Source organism: Pseudophryne corroboree, chromosome 3 (genome assembly GCF_028390025.1).
Source record: "Pseudophryne corroboree isolate aPseCor3 chromosome 3, aPseCor3.hap2, whole genome shotgun sequence".
NCBI lineage: Eukaryota > Metazoa > Chordata > Amphibia > Anura > Myobatrachidae > Pseudophryne > Pseudophryne corroboree.
In genome coordinates this window covers 275,210,169-275,228,958 of record NC_086446.1, presented here as the reverse complement: position 1 = coordinate 275,228,958, position 18,790 = coordinate 275,210,169, and the positions used below count along the sequence as shown (strand labels likewise).

The 18,790-nt window shown below is 45.3% G+C and overlaps 1 protein-coding gene across 5 annotated transcripts in view; it reads right to left on the bottom strand.

The window, feature by feature from the left end:
* Positions 1-256: 256 nt before the first annotated feature.
* RAD21L1 (RAD21 cohesin complex component like 1) overlaps positions 257-18,790 on the bottom strand; it is a 619,411-nt gene continuing 600,877 nt past the window's right edge. For all 5 annotated transcript variants that reach the window (XM_063959128.1, XM_063959127.1, XM_063959130.1 and 2 more), the window contains 3 exons: positions 3,747-3,806; positions 3,519-3,596; positions 257-1,312 (listed from right to left, as the gene is read on the bottom strand). In XM_063959128.1, coding sequence (XP_063815198.1) covers positions 1,124-1,312; positions 3,519-3,596; positions 3,747-3,806 — 327 coding nt within the window. In that variant the 3' untranslated portion in view covers positions 257-1,123. The remainder of the gene's footprint in view (positions 1,313-3,518; positions 3,597-3,746; positions 3,807-18,790) is intronic.

Here is an 18,790-nt window from a genome sequence, read left to right as displayed (position 1 = left end):
GAAGCCACTCTGATATCCAGGGGAGCTGGAAAGTGGGTATTGGTATGTGTGTGTGTGTGTTTAGGAAGGGGGGGGGGGTAGGCAGAAGGTTTGCCTAGGGTGCTGAGAAACCTTGCACCGGCCCTGTTTGCTCGGCATCTGATGGTTACGGTCTTTACTTTGTATTATGTTGTATTGCCTGTCAATATTTCTGTCTATCAAAAATCAATAAATATACAGTATATTGAAAACCAAAAAACCAAAGCTGGTCCCCATATCAGTGGTTTCATTACATTTATTTTTTATTATACCGGTCATGAAATTATTCTTGTAATACATTTTTTTTTTATCATAAGAACAAGCTTCATGCTACTTACATTGTTTAGATGTAAATTAATCTAGGCAATCAAATTGTTTTGATTGCTAAATAAATAAAAACAACAACAACAAACAGCTTTTTAACAAAAACTGAAATTTGTAGATGGTCTTTGGTGGACATGGACAAGCAGGCTAACAGAGTTATTTTTCATCCTTTCAATAAATTATAATTATTAACATGCCAGACAAACCAAGAAACACTAACACTGTATATATACCAAACAGTACATAAAAATGGGGTTGGTTACGAAATGCTGACAGAGGAATCCTGACAATCACAATGCTGATGGATCCCAGTGAGTATTCTAACCTGAACCCTAGCCCTAACACACACCCCCAGCAGCCCTACCCTAACCGTCCCCTACCCTCATGCAGCCTAACCCTCCTCCTAGTACCTAAACATAATACCGTTGGTATCTGTTGGCATTGTGACCGTTGGGATTCCGCTGGCGGCATCCTGGCTACATCCCCATAAAAAGTTATTACTGTATGTATAAATACCCTACAGAGGTTTGCAGGATTTTGTTGGTTACCTTGTTATTGTTATATTGTGTATCAATTAGCATTAAAATTGTATTCATTGTTAGCATGAGGTATGCATGTGGCACTTATTCAAAGCACCTGTTTTGTGGAATGTTTTCACAGGTAATCAGAGCGACACTTGTTTACTAGTATGAAACGTGCATAACCACACAGGAAAAATACATTAAGACAATATAAAATAAGTTTTGTAATCAGCAGGCACCAATGATTACATTGCTGTCAGTCAGAGTGTGTGAAACCTGGACCCTGGAATAGCAATAATATCACTGTATGGAGCACTCTGCCTCATCTTGATGGCTGATTGCTTCGTCAGCACAAGGAAACTGTAGAACTTGCCAGATACCTGTTTTCGCTTGTTATTTCTACATAGTTTCTGCAAACTGAAGGAGCTCACACCAGATTGGTGCAGCTTCTATTTAAATAAAATGTAGTTAGAATATCAGTTTTTAGACTTGACAGAGAAAAAAACAGATAACATTTTATTTTTAACAGCATCCCACAAAGCTACACAAATACAGTTTAATATCCAGTGTGGAGACAACAACCACCTGCATCCCTAAAACTGCTCACAGCAATTCAGATTCAGTTGCTTTAAGTAAACAGTTTGTGACTCTATTGTTAGGGCAGGAGGCAGTGCCTAAATTGGAAGGGATTAGGGTACTTAAACTTCCAATATGCCTGTCACTGCTGAGAAAATATATATTATGGCTATTAAAGGGATTTTGAGTGATAGGGGAATCAGATCATATTTCCAGCCAGATGGGAGGGGAGCAGGGATGGTTGAAAAACAAACAAACAAACAGATCAAAGAGAAATGATGGAGAGAGATGGAGAGAGAAAGAGAGACAGATGGGTAGAAAGACTGAAGAGAAGATGGCACAGAACATGGAATATTACAGAGATGGATATTCATTAGTACAACATTAATTTTCAAATATAACATGCATTGTTGTTACAAGGCTATTATAATCGACCTGATGACATAATGGGAGATACATTTCAAGAAGACTGCATGCAAGATCTAATTTTCTACTGGGGATCAATAAATGATGTCCTCCATTCAAGTAGCAGATTTCTAAAGAACATGCCTGTCTTAGATGGGTGTAGTGTCTGAGAACAAACCTACAGTACCTACTGGTAAACAATGCTAGTGTAACATATCCCCAGCAGTTACTCTTTTTATGGTTTGCCTTAATTATCAGCTTGTCAAAGGAACAAAAATGTCATGAAAGTTACAATTTTCTTTTCATTATAGAGAAATACTGGTATGAGAGTGTTAATTTTTTTTTGGGGGGTGATTTTAAGTGGTAAATAGACTGTTAGATTGATATACAAGCAGTGGGTACTCCCAGCACTGACCTTGGATGTGTTCAGTGGGTGGATGGTGGCAAGGTGACAAATTACTATGTGTACTATGATTACTACATGTTTAAAGTGGACAAACATTCTAACAGTAGACTAAATTCCAATTTGACTACAGGCCAACTGTGAACTCACACAGCCACCAGTCATTCAGTGAATACATATGCTGTAGAACCAAAACTTATGTTACTGATACATAGACATGGTTTGATGCAATATCGCTGAAACATTGAAATGTTTGATACTTTGCCAACTGCCATTTGTAGACTAGGGATGTAGTTGGCATCCCGACGGATGGGATGCCGGCTGTCAAATACCTGTCAGAATCCCAACGCCAGAATCCTGACAGCCGAAAACCCATACGCTTGTTAGGATTAGGTGGCTGGGAGGTAGGGAGGGTTAGGGGGAGGGCAAAGGGTAGGGTTAGTTCAGTTTAAGAAAATTGTCGGGAATTATGTGTGCTGGACTGCCGGTGTCTGTATTCTGAATGCCGGCATAGATTATGCTGACATACTGTACTGCATTACTGTAGTGTACTGCAGTTTTGGATATAATTAGTTTTGTCCACTTTAGTCATATCAGTTATCCATCACTCTTCCACAATCCATCCCCACCCACCACACGCATCTAAGTGTGCAGAACTGGGAGTATCCATTACTCCATTGAATACAAGATCCTGAGCATCTTCACTCTTCCTCAGTAGTCCTCCACACACATTGTTATTAGATACCATAACAAAGGAAAGCCAAATTAGCACAAGTCTCCACTACTTCGGATGTTCCTTCTAGTTTCACACCACACAGAGAGCTCTGCACCTCCAGCAGATTAACCACCAAGGAATCACACGGTTTGGTGTGAAATTAGTATTGCAACTGGCTAATCTAACCTACTTTTTATCTCTTGAAATCAGCAATAAAGTTTTCTTTGTATTTGATCGAAACTTCTCAGCAGTCCCTTATGCCAGAATGAATGTGGTCACTTCCTCAATCATTTGGATATATTTCTAAATGGTAGTGGAGTCACTACATTGTGCCTTTCATCAGAGATCAGTCTATATACACTGGATGTAGTTGACACTAACATTCATCATCACACTAACCGTCTGTTACAGATGCTGTTGATTTAACCCCTGCTAAGGTATTTTGCGTATGTGTTTTTCTGACAGATTGATGGGTATCAATTATGGTATTGTTTCGTCCTATTGATAATTTTAAGACTAACACATTTATTTTACTTGTCTCAAGAAATATTCTTACTCGCAGGCCACCAAGCATCTCATGTGTTCTTTTGCTCCACTGGTGTTCGCCGCTGTCCTGGACATTTTCAGTTGGCGGCTGGGGATGTGATAACATGGCAAGCTGTTACTAATATTGCAGATAAATAGAGACATAGATGTACTGCTTGTATTGCAGGCACCTGCAACTGATCCATGGTGTAATCTGGACTGTTTAAAATGTACAGTCATAATTACACTCAATACTTACAATGATTTCTTCTTCTGTGAGACATCTCGGAGAGGCATACAACAAAGGGTCAACCATTTCCTAACACAGGGGAGATGTGTATTATTAATAAACATTAATTCATTATTTTTATTTTTGCTAAATAATTTCTCTTAAGCCAGCAGGGCACACTATCACAGTTAAAGTTCCTCCATCATAGGTAAGTCATTTGTATATCCCACCACTAGGAAGAAAAACAAAGTCAATGGACAAGGCAGAGCTTGGGTTCTAATGGGAGACAGAACAATGCCCAGTATCCCTTAAGTTTGTTCTTCCAAAGAACCGCAAGAATTAATGCTAGAGGAGGAAATAGGTAAACCAGAAAATGTTTGGAACTACAATGGCATCTTATATCTTTGTAACAGATTGAGACCAAATGCCTGAGTGGCTTCTAAGTCAACCATGAGATGACGAGGGAAATCTGTGTAAGTCACCATGAAAGAAAAAACAGCTTGGAGAATATTTCTTTATAGAGATAAAACTCTATCAAGTGTTATTTCTAATGACTGAAAATCAAATCCCTTGTTGTCCATTCACAACATTACTTCTGGTGCCCTGTGATTGTCAATATATGACATCGGCCTCTGACCAAATCCCATTTGATGTGACTAGTTAAATCCATCACTGGAGGGTTAGGCATAACCAAATAAAATTCAGGCCACTGACCAACAATGGGAAATCTTAGAAGGAACCAGTGACCAATCATTATGAAAGATGGACCACTCAAGGTTGTCATTCAGGAAAAGAAGAAGGGCCTTTAACTATTAACCACTTAACTGGCATGGTCAGATCACATGTGACCGCGAGCCCCACTGTGTCAACCAGTTTTTGATGAGGAGATCCGTTCTACAGATGTGCATATTATAATATTTAAATATTTTAAAAAATACTTTAAAAAAAAATGTTTTTATTCAAATTTTTCAATAATAAACACATACATTGAAGAGATACAGGGGTAAATTTACTAAGATTCGTGTTTTCCCGTTTGAGGTCAAAGTTCAATCACGAATAACATCGAAAGTGTAAATATGCAACTTTTTGAATTGATTACGACTAATTTACTAAGCTGCCGTATTCTGCATTTTCGGGTTTTCCGATGTCGATGTCATTCGTTTTTTTTGGCAGTGTTTTACGTGAGTGACTTGTAAAACACTGCCGACTTTAATACAATGAATCTCGGCCGGATCTGAGAGATCCGTGCTGGGCTTCATTGTGCACTTTGTTTAACAAAAAAATAAAGTTTAAATGTAAAAAAAAAATTGCGTGGGGTCCCCCCTCCTAAGGCAAACCAGCCTCGGGCTCTTTGAGCCGATCCTGGTTGCAGAAATATGGGAAAAAAATGGACAGGGGTTCCCCCATATTTAAGCAACCAGCATCGGGCTCTGCGCCTGGTCCTGGTTCCAAAAATACGGGGAACAAAAAGTGTAGGGGTCCCCCGTATTTTTGAAACCAGCACCGGGCTCCACTAGCTGGACAGATAATGCCACAGCCGGGGGTCACTTTTATACAGTGCCTTGCGGCCGTGGCATCAAATATCCAACTAGTCACCCCTGGCCGGGGTACCCTGGGGGAGTGGGGACCCCTTCAATCAAGGGGTCCCCCCCCCCAGCCACCCAAGGGCCAGGGGTGAAGCCCGATGCTGTCCCCCCCATCCAATAGGCTGCGGATGGGGGGCTGATAGCCTTTGTGAAAAGTGATTGATATTGTTTTTAGTAGCAGTACTACAAGGCCCAGCAAGCCTCCCCCGCAAGCTGGTACTTGGAGAACCACAAGTACCAGCATGCGGCGGAAAAACGGGCCCGCTGGTACCTGTAGTACTACTACTAAAAAAAATACCCCAATAAAGACAACACACACACCTTGAAAGTATAACTTTAATACATCCATCCACACCTCCATATACACATACTTACCTTATGTTCACACGAGGGTCGGTCCTCTTCTCCAGTAGAATCCATTGTGTACCTGTAGAAAAAATTATACTCACATAATCCAGTGTTTTCGGCTCCTCTGTAAATCCTTTTGTAATCCACGTACTTGAAAAAATAAAAAAACGGATACCCGACCACGAACTGAAAGGGGACCCATGTTTTCACATGGGCCCCCTTTCCCCGAATGCCAGAAACCCACTCTGACTGATGTCTAAGTGGGTTTCTTCAGCCAATCAGGGAGCGCTACGTTGTGGCACCCTCCTGATCGGCTGTGTGCTCCTGTACTGTCTGACAGGCGGCACACGGCAGTGTTACAATGTAGCGCCTATGCGCTCCATTGTAACCAATGGTGGGAACTTTCAGGTCAGCGGTTGACCGAAAGTGACCTCACCGCTGACCTGAAAGTTCCCACCATTGGTTACAATGAAGCGCATAGGCGCTACATTGTAACACTGCCGTGTGCCGGCATGGACCTCCTGAAGGTTTGAGGAGTGTAGAGCTTTAAAAATACTGGGTAGGGGGCGAAAAAATTCAGTTAAGGACCCTTGCATAGAAAGGTCTACCTTACACTTTTCGAACAGCTGGCTCCATAACTTATCTACAACCATATGAAGAAGGTCCCAATATAACCATTTAGTTTTATAGGGTAACTTAGCAGTTCGAGTGAATAAGGAGGTGAGGGGGTCAGAACCACCGGGGTGGAGCAAGGCGTCAGGTAGAGATTGCACATAATGCCTAACCTGGAGATACATGAAAAACTCAGATCGAAGAACACCATACCTCTCCACTAGCCCAGAAAAAGAATACACCAAGCCTCCCGGATCAAAAACATCCCTGATACTACTGATTCCCTTAGTTCGCCACAGTTCAAATTTTGCATTTTCCAAGGTAGGGGTAAAACAAGGATTCCCACAGAGAGGAATAAAATCAGAACGGCCAAAATTTCTGTGCATTGCTTTATTTATTGCTTTCCAAGCAAGATAAGCGTCCCAAAACAACAAATTTTTCTTCGCTTGTGAAGGCAACAGGATGGTAGGGGTATGTAACAAGGCCTTTAAGTCATAGGGGAACACTAAAGCCTGTTCTATATGATAATTTGTGTATGTAATTTTTGGCAAAAGCCAATCATTGATATATCTGAAAGCCACTACCCTAGAAAAAGTAAGCAGATCCGGAATCGCAAGACCCCCCTCCTCCCTCCGCAATTTAAGTTTAGCCAATGCAATTCTTGGTTTTTTATTTGCCCACAAAAATTTTGTGAATATTTTGTCATAAACGACAGCATCCACTCTGGAGATTTTCAGGGGCAATAACTGGAGTGAGTAAGAAATTTTTGGGAATATAATACTCTTGAGGACCGCCGCGCGGCCTAGCAAAGACAAAGGAAGCGCTGACCAAGATTGGAGCTGGAGAGAAATAGCCTTTAATATGGGTGTATAGTTCACCTTATACAGATCAGATAAACTGGGTGGTACATAAATCCCGAGGTACTTCAACTTGGTTTTATTAACGGTGAATTGGGAGAGGAGAGGGAGAGAGGACATATTAAATGCTGTCTGGGTGAGGGGGAGCAATTCCCATTTTAAAGAATTCACCCTATATCCAGCAAAGAGACCGAATTCTCGAATTTTTTCCATTATAGCTGGGATGGAAACTTCAGGGCGAGAAATAAAAAGCAGCATATCACATCTGCAAATAAGCTTATTTTAAGTTCTTGTGAAAAATCGAAATACCTGAGAATGAAGAAAGCCCCCGCAGCGCCAGAGTCAATAGTTCTACAGCGAGCGCTTAATAATAAGGGCGATAATGGGCAGCCTTGTCTAGTGCCCCTTCCCAACTGCACAGGATCCGACAGAAATCCATTACATAATGTACGGGAACTGGAATTGGAGTATAGAGCTCGCAGCAGACTGGCTAGGCCCTACGGGAACCCAAACCTCGCTAGAGTGGTATATAAATGATCCCAACTCACCAGATCAAAGGTCTTTTCGGCATCCAGCGAGAAAAGTAAATGTGGGTCCATATTGCCGTGTGGCACAGCCAGTGCGCCGCAACCAGTATCTTACGAATATTGCTAGTAGAGTGTCTCCCAGAGATAAATCCCGTCTGGTCAGGGTGAACTACAGAAGGGAGGAGGGGTTTCAGTCTGTCAGCGAGAATCTTTGTAAACAATTTATAGTCTACATTTAAGAGCGAAATCGGTCTATAGGAACCAGGGAGTTGTAAATCCTTGCCTGGTTTAGGCAAGAGACGTATAAAGGCATCATTAAAATATGGAGGTATTTTGTGAGATAACAGGATGATATTAAATAGGGAAGTAAGGGGGGGGGGGGATCAATTTAGCAGAGAGTAATTGATAGTATTCCCCAGAGAAGCCGTCCGGCCCTGGAGATTTTAGGGGTTTCAAGTGTTTAATAGCCTTCTCAACCTCAGACGCAGTGATGGGTGAGCAAAGACGTTCTGTTAGGCATGAATCTAGCTGGGGGGGAGAAATAGAATCCCAGAATGATTGTTTAGCAGTCTCATTGACAGAAGAAGTTTCATACACAGTAGTGTAAAAATCAGACAGGACCTTTGCTATGTCCTTAGATTTAGAAGCCAGAGAGCCATCTAATTTTTTAAGTGGATGAATGAGAGAATTGGACGTAGACCCTTTCAATAAGTGTGATAATAATTTACCTGTCTTGTTGCCAAAACGATAGAATCTATGATTCTTATGGAAGGTGTGTTTGTCTCCCAATGCCTGTAGAACCGCATTAAAAGCCACTTTAGCATCCAAATATCGATATTTTTTTGGGCGGGAGAGGGGTTTTGTTTGAATCTCTGATAGGCCTCAGTCAGCTGCCGCTGTGAGCTCTTATAGTTAGTAGCTAACTTATTTTTCCTGCGGGAAACATTCAATGAGACGTCCCCTAAGGACCGCCTTAGAGGCCTGCCAGAAAACCAAAGGATCGTCCTGCGCCATCTGGGCATTAATAGTACAACAATCATCCCAGAATGACTCCAGGTCTTTACGAAATTCTATAGAGGAGGAGAAGTCTGTGGGAAAACGCCAGCGCTTAAAAGAACCTACATCTACCATAGTGGACATGGAAGCACAAACAACAGAGTGGTCCTACAACGCTATTGGTTCAATAGTATAATCAAGGGTTTGTAGAACCAGGGAATCAGAGACCATCAAGTAATCGATCCTGGAAAGGGAATGATGGGCAGCAGAGAGGCAGGTGTACTCCTTATCCGTGAGGTGTAGAAATCTCCATATATCTGATACCTGAAGCTGTTGCTCCATATAGGGTATACCAAATTTAGGGGGATTACGAGCAGAGGAAGAGGAGTGAACATCCATAAACTTAGAAGCAATAACATTAAAATCACCCCCTATAATCAAGGGTGATGTGGAGTAAGGGTATAAGGCATTAAGCAAAGAGCGGCAAAAGACTTTTGAATACTTATTTGGAGCATAAACCATACATAGCACATATCGAGCATCCCAAATGGTCACTTCTAAAATAAGATACCTGCCGTCCAGGTCAACCACAGAAGAGACCACCTCCAGTCCCAAGGAGCGTTTGGCCAGAATCAGTACTCCTCTAGCCTTAGATGAGTAAGGAGCATCAGCCACAACACGCCAGCCGAGCGTGCCTAACTTCTGAGCTTCCTGGGGAAAGGAGGTGAGTCTCCTGCAAGAAAACCAAATCTAAACGCAGTTTATTAAGATACAAGAGTATTTTCTTCCTCTTAATAGGGGAGTGGATACCCCCGACATTCCACGTAGCTACTTTAAACAAAGACATTAAGCTACATATTAACTGTTATGTGTTTCCTTCCAAAGGGGTGAGGACCTGCCATCAAACCTTCAGAGGAAAAGTAAACAGCAGCATAGGCGTCCAACCAATGGGAACAGTAACCCAACAGCAAACAACAAGAACACAAAAGGAGGGGAGGGCGGGGAGACACAAGACAACAATAAAAACAAAAAGCACAATAACAAACACCAAACATGTGTCTCTATTATAGATATCCTATAATGACTTCACAGTGTGAACAGTGTAGGTCGAAAAAGCAGGGAGTACTAGGGCTCCTAGCCTCAACCGCCTATCTTGGAAGAGGTGTATAAACTTTCACCGCAACCAATTTACGAACTAGAGAACTAAACATTAGGTACATAGAGATAACCTCAAGCCTGCAACAGGGGGGTGAAGAGGGGGGGAGGGAGGTGGAGACAGTGTATAAGAACCATCAGTCTCCCCACAGACTAGTATGAGTTGCAGGCAGGGTACCCACAGGGGGGAGGTTGAGAGAAGTCCTCAAAGAAAAACATTTCACATAAGCCGGAACATCACCCTCAGGACCACGCGCCTCAAGGAAAGAAAAGTTTCGGTCCATAAGGCCATCATCAGAGCAGGAGTATAGGTGCACAGTTCAAACGCCCAGTTTACAGGAATTCAGGACACGATAACTGAATAAATATATTAGTTCCCGTCTTCTTCCATCCTGTCATTCCCTTCCGACAGAAATCGTTCAGCATCTGCAGGCGTGGAAAAGTCTTTAAAGGAGTTTCCATCAAAGATTCTTAAACGTGCAGGGTACAACAACGCAAATTTACGACCAGCCGACACCAGTGATGAGCAGATAGGTGTAAAAGCTTTCCGCAGTCGTGTTAATTCCGGGGAGTAGTCCTGGAACAGCAGTAGTTTATTCCCATCCCACAAGAGATCCCTGAGGCGACGGGATGCCGACCACAGTGCTTCCTTATGGAGAAAATTGAGGCATTTGAACAGGATCGCACGCGGTCTAGAGCCTGAGCCCGAGGGCCTGGATGGGCCGGTTCTATGAGCACGTTCCACGACCAAGTCTGCACATACCTCCTGCACATCCAATAACTCAGGCAATGTGTGGCTAAAGAATTTGTACAACTCAGGACCGCGAATGGACTCTGGCAAGCCTATGAGGTGTAAATTACATCTGCGTGATCGATTCTCTAAATCGTCTAGCTTCGCCTAAACTTGTGTATCAGAATTCTGAAGAACCGCCACAGTGTCTTTTAAATCAGCAACATCCTGAAAGTTAGAGCCTGCAGTTTGTTCCACATGTACCAACCTCTTAGTGAGTTGCTTATAATAAGATTTTACTTACCGGTAAATCTATTTCTCGTAGTCCGTAGTGGATGCTGGGGACTCCGTAAGGACCATGGGGAACAGACGGGCTCCGCAGGAGATATGGCACTTTAAGAAAGCTTTGGATTCTGGGTGTGCACTGGCTCCTCCCTCTATGTCCCTCCTCTAAACCTCAATTAGAGAAACTGTGCCCAGAGGATATGAACAGTACGAGGAAAGGATTTTTGTAATCTAAGGGCGAGATTCATACCAGCCACACCAATCACACCGTATAACTTGTGATAAACTACCCAGTTAACAGTATGAACAATTAACATAGCCTTGGTTCAAGACCGACCAACTATAATATAACCCTTTTTGAAGCAATAACTATATACAAGTCTTGCAGAAGAAGTCCGCATTTGGGACGGGCGCCCAGCATCCACTACGGACTACGGGAAATAGATTTGCCGGTAAGTAAAATCTTATTTTCTCTAACGTCCTAGTGGATGCTGGGGACTCCGTAAGGACCATGGGGATTATACCAAAGCTCCCAAACGGGCGGGAGAGTGCGGATGACTCTGCAGCACCGATTGAGCAAACACAAGGTCCTCCTCAGCCAGGGTATCAAACTTATAGAACTTCGCAAAAGTGTTGGAACCTGACCAAGTAGCCGCTCGGCAAAGCTGTAATGCCGAGACCCCTCGGGCAGCCACCCAAGAAGAGCCCACCTTCCTAGTGGAATGGGCCTTAACCAATTTAGGTAATGGCAATCCTGCCGTAGAATGCGCCTGCTGAATCGTGTTACAGATCCAGCGAGCAATAGTCTGCAATAACCTTGTCGGCCGCATACAGAACAAACAGAGCTTCCGTCTTCCGGATCCTAGCTGTTCTGGTCACATAAATCTTCAAAGCCCTGACCACATCCAGGGACTCAGAATCCTCCAAGTCCCGTGTAGCCACAGGCACGACAATAGGTTGGTTCATATGAAAAGATGAGACCACCTTGGGCAGAAATTGAGGCCGAGTCCTCAACTCTGCCCTATCCACGTGAAAAATCAGGTATGGGCTTTTATATGATAAAGCCGCTAATTCCGAAACACGCCTTGCAGAAGCTAAGGCCAACAACATGACCACTTTCCAAGTGAGGTATTTCAACTCCACTGTTTTGAGTGGTTCAAACCAAGGTGACTTGAGGAAACTTAATACCACGTTAAGATCCCAAGGCGCCACCGGAGGCACAAAGGGAGGCTGAATATGCAGCATGCCCTTCACAAAAGTCTGTACTTCAGGAAGAGAAGCCAATTCTCTTTGAAAGAAAATGGATAAGGCCGAAATTTGGACCTTTATGGACCCTAATTTTAGGCCCAAATTCACTCCCGTTTGAAGGAAGTGAAGCAAACGGCCCAAATGGAACTCCTCCGTAGGAGCAGCTCTGGCCTCACACCAAGAAACATATTTCCGCCATATACGGTGATAATGTTTCGATGTCACATCCTTCCTAGCCTTGATCAGTGTAGGAATGACCTCCTCCGGAATCCCTTTTTCCGCTAGGATCCGGCGTTCAACCGCCATGCCGTCAAACGCAGCAGCGGTAAGTCTTGGAACAGACAGGGCCCCTGCTGCAGCAGGTCCTGCCTTAGAGGAAGAGGCCACGGATCTTCTGTGAGCAACTCTTGCAGATCCGGATACCAAGTCCTCCTTGGCCAATCTGGAACAATGAGAATTGCTCTGACCCTTCTTAGTCTTATTAATCTCAACACCTTGGGTATGAGAGACAGAGGAGGAAACACATAGACCGATCTGAACACCGATGGTGTCACCTGAGCGTCTACCGCTACCGCCTGAGGGTCTCTTGACCTGGCGCAATACCTCTTTAGCTTTTTGTTGAGACGGGACGCCATCATGTCTATTTGAGGCAGTTCCCACCGATCCACGATCTGTGTGAAGACTTCTTGATGAAGTCCCCACTCTCCCGGATGCAGGTCGTGCCTGCTGAGGAAGTCCGCCTCCCAGTTGTCCACCCCCGGGATGAACACTGCTGATAGCGCGCTTACATGGCCTTCTGCCCAGCGCAGAATCCTGGACGCCTCTGCCATGGCCACTCTGCTCCTTGTGCCGCCCTGGCGGTTTACAGGAGCCACTGCCGTGACATTGTCCGACTGAATCAGAACCGGTTTGTTCTGAAGCCATTCCTCCGCCTGGCGTAGGGCGTTGTAAATGGCCCTTAACTCCAGGACATTGATGTGGAGACAAGTCTCTACGCTTGACCAGAGACCTTGGAAATTTCTTCCCAGTGCGACAGCTCCCCAACCTCAGAGGCTCGCGTCCGTGGTCACCAGGATTCAGTCCTGAATGCCGAACCTGCGACCATCTAGGAGGTGAGCACTGTGCAGCCACCACAGGAGATACCCTGGCCCTGGGAGACAGGGTGATCCGTTTCTGCAAATGTAGATGGGACCCGGACCATTTGTCCAATAGGTCCCATTGGAAGGTCCTCGCATGGAACCTGCCGAAGGGGATGGCCTCGTATGAAGCCACCATCTTCCCCAGAACTTTTGTGCAATGATGCACAGAAACCTTTTTTGGCTTTAAAAGGTTCCTGACCAGGGCTATGAGCTCCTGAGCCTTCTCCACTGGAAGAAAAACTCTTTTTTGGTCTGTGTCTAGAATCAGGCCCAAAAAGGTCAGACGCGTTGCAGGCACTAGCTGGGATTTCGGTAAATTGAGAATCCAACCGTGCCTCTGCAACGTCTTCACGGACAGAGACACGCTGTCCAGCAACTTCTCCCGAGATCTCGCCTTTATAAGGAGATCGTCCAAGTACGGGATAATTGTGACCCCCTGCTTGCGCAAGAGCACCATCATTTCCGCCATTACCTTGGTGAAAATTCTCGGGCCGTGGAAAGACCAAACGGCAACGTCTGAAATTCGTAGTGACAATCCTGTACTGCAAATCTCAGAAACGCCTGGTGAGGGGGGAAAATCGGAACATGAAGGTACGCATCCTTTATGTCCAGGGACACCATCCAATCCCCTCCCTCCAGGCTGGCGATGAACCTTTCTTAGCGATTCCATCTTGAACTTGAACCTCTTCAAGTACAGGTTCAGGGATTTTAGATTTAGAATGGGTCTGACCGAACCGTCCGGTTTCGGTACCACAAACAGGGATGAATAATAACCCTCTCCTTGCTGGAGATGAGGAACCTTGATTATCACCTGTTGAATGTACAATTTGTGAATTGCCGCTAACACTAGCTCCCTCTCTGACGGGGAAGCTGGCAGAGCCGATTTGAAAAACCGGCGAGGGGGTATGTCTTCGAATTCCAGTCTGTATCCCTGGGAAACAATCTCTATTGCCCAGGGATCCACCTGTGATTGAACCCAGACGTGGCTGAAAAGACGAAGACGTGCCCCCACTTGATCCGACTCCCCCCGGAAAACCCCAGCGTCATGCTGTGGACTTTGCGGAAGCAGGGGAGGACTTCTGCTCCTGGGAACTAGCTGAGTGCAGCCGTTTTCCCTTACCTTTACCTCTGGCAACGAAGGACGATCCTTGTACCTTCTTGTTTTTATTGGAACGAAAGGACTGCATTTGATAATGCGGTACCTTCTTAGAATGCTGCGGGGGAACATAAGGTAAAAAATTCGATTTACCGGCTGTAGCAGTAGAGATTAGGTCCGAGAGGCGTTCTCCAAACAATTCCTCCCCCTTGTACGGCAATGACTCCATATGCCGCTTCGAGTCGGCGTCTCCCGTCCACTGTCGGGTCCACAAGAGCCGCCTAGCAGAAATAGACATAGCGTTTATTCTAGAGCTTAGTAAACAAATGTCTCTCTGAGCATCCCTCATATACAAGGCAGCATCTCTGATATGCTCCATGGTCATTTGGATGGTATCCCTATCTAAGGTGTCAATCTCCGTAGATAAGGAGTCTGCCCATGCCACGACAGCACTACAAACCCAGGCCGACGCCATGGCCGGCCTAACTATAGTTCCTGAATGTGTGTAAATGTGCTTCAGGGTGATTTCCTGCTTGCGATCAGCAGGATCCTTGAGGGAAGCTGTATCCGGAGAAGGCAGTGCCACCTTCTTGGATAAGCGTGTCAGCGCCTTGTCTACTTTAGGCGCAGATTCCCATCGTATCCGATCCTTCTGTGGAAAGGGATACGCCATGAGAATCCTTTTGGGAACCTGTAGTCTCCGATCTGGAGATTCCCAAGCCTTTTCGCATAATTCGCTTAGCTCAAATTAGGACGGAAACGTGACCTCAGGCCTTTTCCCTTTATACATGTGAACCCTTGTGTCAGGGACAGGGGGTTCTTCCGTGATATGCAAAACCTCCTTTATTGCAATAATCATGTACCTAATACCTTTTGCCACCTTCGGCTGTAATTTTGCATCCTCATAGTCGACACTAGAGTCAGTATCTGTGTCGGTATCTGTGTCAGCGACCTGGGATATGGGGCGCTTTTGAGACTCTGAAGGTCCTGGCTCCCCAGGGACAGGCACGGGCTGGCTACCTGATTGATCCCTAGCTTCAGGCTTGTCTAATCTTTTATGCAGAAGATTTACATTTGCATTCAAGACATTTAGCATATCCACCCAGTCCGGTGTCGGCGTTGCCGACGGCGACCTGACATTCAAGCACTCCCCCTCCACATTTAGCGAGCCTTCCTCACCAAACATGTCGACACACCCGTACCGACACACTGCACACACCCAGGGAAACTTTTTCTGAAGACAGTATCCCCTGAAAGGCCCCTTGGAGAGACAGAGAGAGAGTATGCCAGCACACACCCCAGCGCAACAACCTGGAGACCAACACAGAATGTTTTTCCCCAGCAGCGCTGTATTATATTGTGAGAAGAAAAAAAAAATATATACAGCGCTACTTGACACAGTATAATCTAAAAATATATGTATTTAATATAAAGAATTGTGAATAAAATACTTTTAAACAGTTAAAAATCTACACTCTAAGGTATAGTATGTCTCAATATTGACTTCAGGTGGACTTAAAGATCTGTTAATGCTGACATTAAGTAGACTAGGCACTCATTAATATGATAAAGCCAGCACAAGCACAGTCATAATAATGGACCAGATGTAAATTAGTTCATCCAATTGGATGTGATTACCACAAAGACCTGTGTGGACCTATGCTGACCAGCACTACCATTACGCCATCACTTGCAGTCAGGACCTTTGCTTCCATCTTTACCTCCGTGAACCAGGACCCCTTCCGGCACTGCTACTGCCTACGACATCTATAGGAGGATCCACCTAACGGAACACGGAGTTCCAAGCGAACTGTGAACCAGGACCCCAACAATATTACCGTTGCCATACGGACTTATATCCGACGGGATCCTTTTAAACGGCACACAGACTTGGTAATCACATCCAATTGGATGAACTAATTTACATCTAGTCTATTATTATGACTGTGCTTGTGCTGGCTTTATCATATTAATGAGTGCCTAGTCTACTTAATGTCAGCATTAACAGATCTTTAAGTCCACCTGAGGTCAATATTGAGACATACTATACCTTAGAGTGTAGATTTTTAACTGTTTAAAAGTATTTTATTCACAATTCTTTATATTAAATACATATATTTTTAGATTATACTGTGTCAAGTAGCGCTGTATATTTTTTTCTTCTTCTTGTTTTCTCAAGGGTTTGACTACCCCTTATCCATTCAGCTGCTAGGGAAAACACACTCATCACAGCGCCCATATATATACTTGTTATATATCCTTTCCTGTATTATATTGTATCCGCCAATTATGTGCCCCCCCCCCCCCTCTCTTTTTAAACCCCCTTCACCGTGTGTAAGCAGGGGGAGAGTCCGGGGAGCTTCCTCTCAGCGTTCTGTGGAGAGAGAAATGGCGCTGGTGAGTGCTGAGGGAGAAGCCCCGCCCCCTCGGCGGCGGGCTTCTATCCCGCTCAAAATCATGAAAAAATGGCCCCCATACAGTGACCGGAGTGTGTGAGGTGATGTGGAGCAATGACGCACAGCTGCAGTGCTGTGCGTTACCTCTGTGAAGCTGAAGGCTTCTGCCGCCTGAGACGTCTTCTTGCTTCTGCTCTTCTGGCTCTGTGAGGAGAACGGCGGCGCGGCTCCGGGGGTGGACGCCCAGGACGAACCTGTGTTCACCCCCTCTGAAGCTAATGGTGTTCAGTAGCCGAGGCAGCAGATCCTATCAGTTAAGTAGGTCTGCTCCTCTCTCCTCAGTCCCTCGATGCAGAGAGCCTGTTGCCAGCAGTGCTCCCTGTAAAAAAGTAAAAATCCAAAACAAAAATGCTTTCTGTAGCAAAGAACTCAAAAGAGCTCCCTGCAGTGCGCCCTTCATCCTCTGGGCACAGGATCTAACTGAGGTCTAGAGGAGGGACATAGAGGGAGGAGCCAGTGCACACCCAGAATCCAAAGCTTTCTTAAAGTGCCCTATCTCCTGCGGAGCCCGTCTATTCCCCATGGTCCTTACGGAGTCCCCAGCATCCACTAGGACGTTAGAGAAATTGACTTTTAATATCAAGCACTGCTTGCTGTAATGCAGCTGCCTGTGACTGAGCTTGGTCCTGCAATAGAGGTTGCACTGTCTCTTTAACAGCCCGCACAATATCAGCATAGGATAAGGCAGAGTCTAATGTGGCTATGGGTGCTGCATCCAGTGCAGGAACCTTGCGAGGTTGTTTTTGTACCATACTTGCCTACCCTCCCGGAATGGCCGGGAGGCTCCGGAAAAACGGGTGACCCTCCCGGCCCCCCGGAAGAGCAGGCAAGTCTCCCGATTTACGGGGGTCACCCCCTGCCCGCCGCCCACTTAACGAGTAAAGTGGGCGGTCCGGGCAGGCGATGACGCGATTCTTGTTGAATCGCGTCATCGTAACCACTCCCCCTGCTGTATAATGCCGGTAATCGCGGCATTACACAGCGGGGGGCGTGGCTTAAATGACGCGATCCAGAAGCCACGCCCCGTTCCGCCTCCGACCCGCCCCCGTTCCGCCTCCGGTCCGCCCCCCTTGCGCGTCACCTGACTGCCAGCCCCCCCTGCTGAGCCGACGGGCTGCTCTCTCCCGGAGAGAGCAGCCCAGAAGTCGGTAAGTATGTTTTGTACCTGTAGTTCCACAGAGGGTGCAGTGTCTGGAAGCCCTGGAATCTGAGCAGCTGTGGCAGCCATCTTGGTTGTGGCATGTCTGTCACTGTCTTTTCCTGGTTTCTGGTGTTTCCCAGGCATGCTGCTGGCCAAGTACCGCTCTATACAGGGGAGGGGGACCCCAGAGAGGCTTGAGGGGGTAAGTGGTTGCGGAGGGGACGCCTAGAGAGGCGTTTTGCCGGGTATAGAAGCGGCGGGCATCGGAGCTAGAGAGAAGCGCTGCTACCATGCGCCGCTGGAACCGGAAGTCCTTAAAAAATACTTTTTAAACTATATTAAATAATTAAAAAAAACAATGTTATGAATGGTTTTGAAGCGAAAAATCGTCAGTTAAGTGGTTAAAGGTATCCCCTCCATTACAACTGATTACTCCTGATGACAGTGGTCATGCTTTAAAATATTTTTAGCACCTAGACAATGCATCATGTCTTTCACTTTATGTTAAGGGTCTTAAATCACCTCAAAAAGGCCACCCTTACATAGAACTGTTAAAAATGTACACGCTGACTTTGTATTTCTGCAGGAAACACATTTAAAAATTATTATTCGTTCTACCCTGACGTCTCACATATATCCTATGGCAGAATTAGCCTCGGCACCTGTCAAGCAAAATGGATTAGCTGGCCTGGTGCATGTTTTGGTACTGTTCCTATTTGACGCCACACTGGACCAGGAAAAGAGCTACATCATTCTGGAGGAGAGGTAAGACACCAAACTGAAGTTGGACGATATATATTATCCTAACTCCGGTCAGAAGGAATTTTTGGTTCCTTCTTTTTCTACTTACCCAGGAGCGGAATCTATGGGCTGATGTGCGTTACCTGCGGGCTTACTG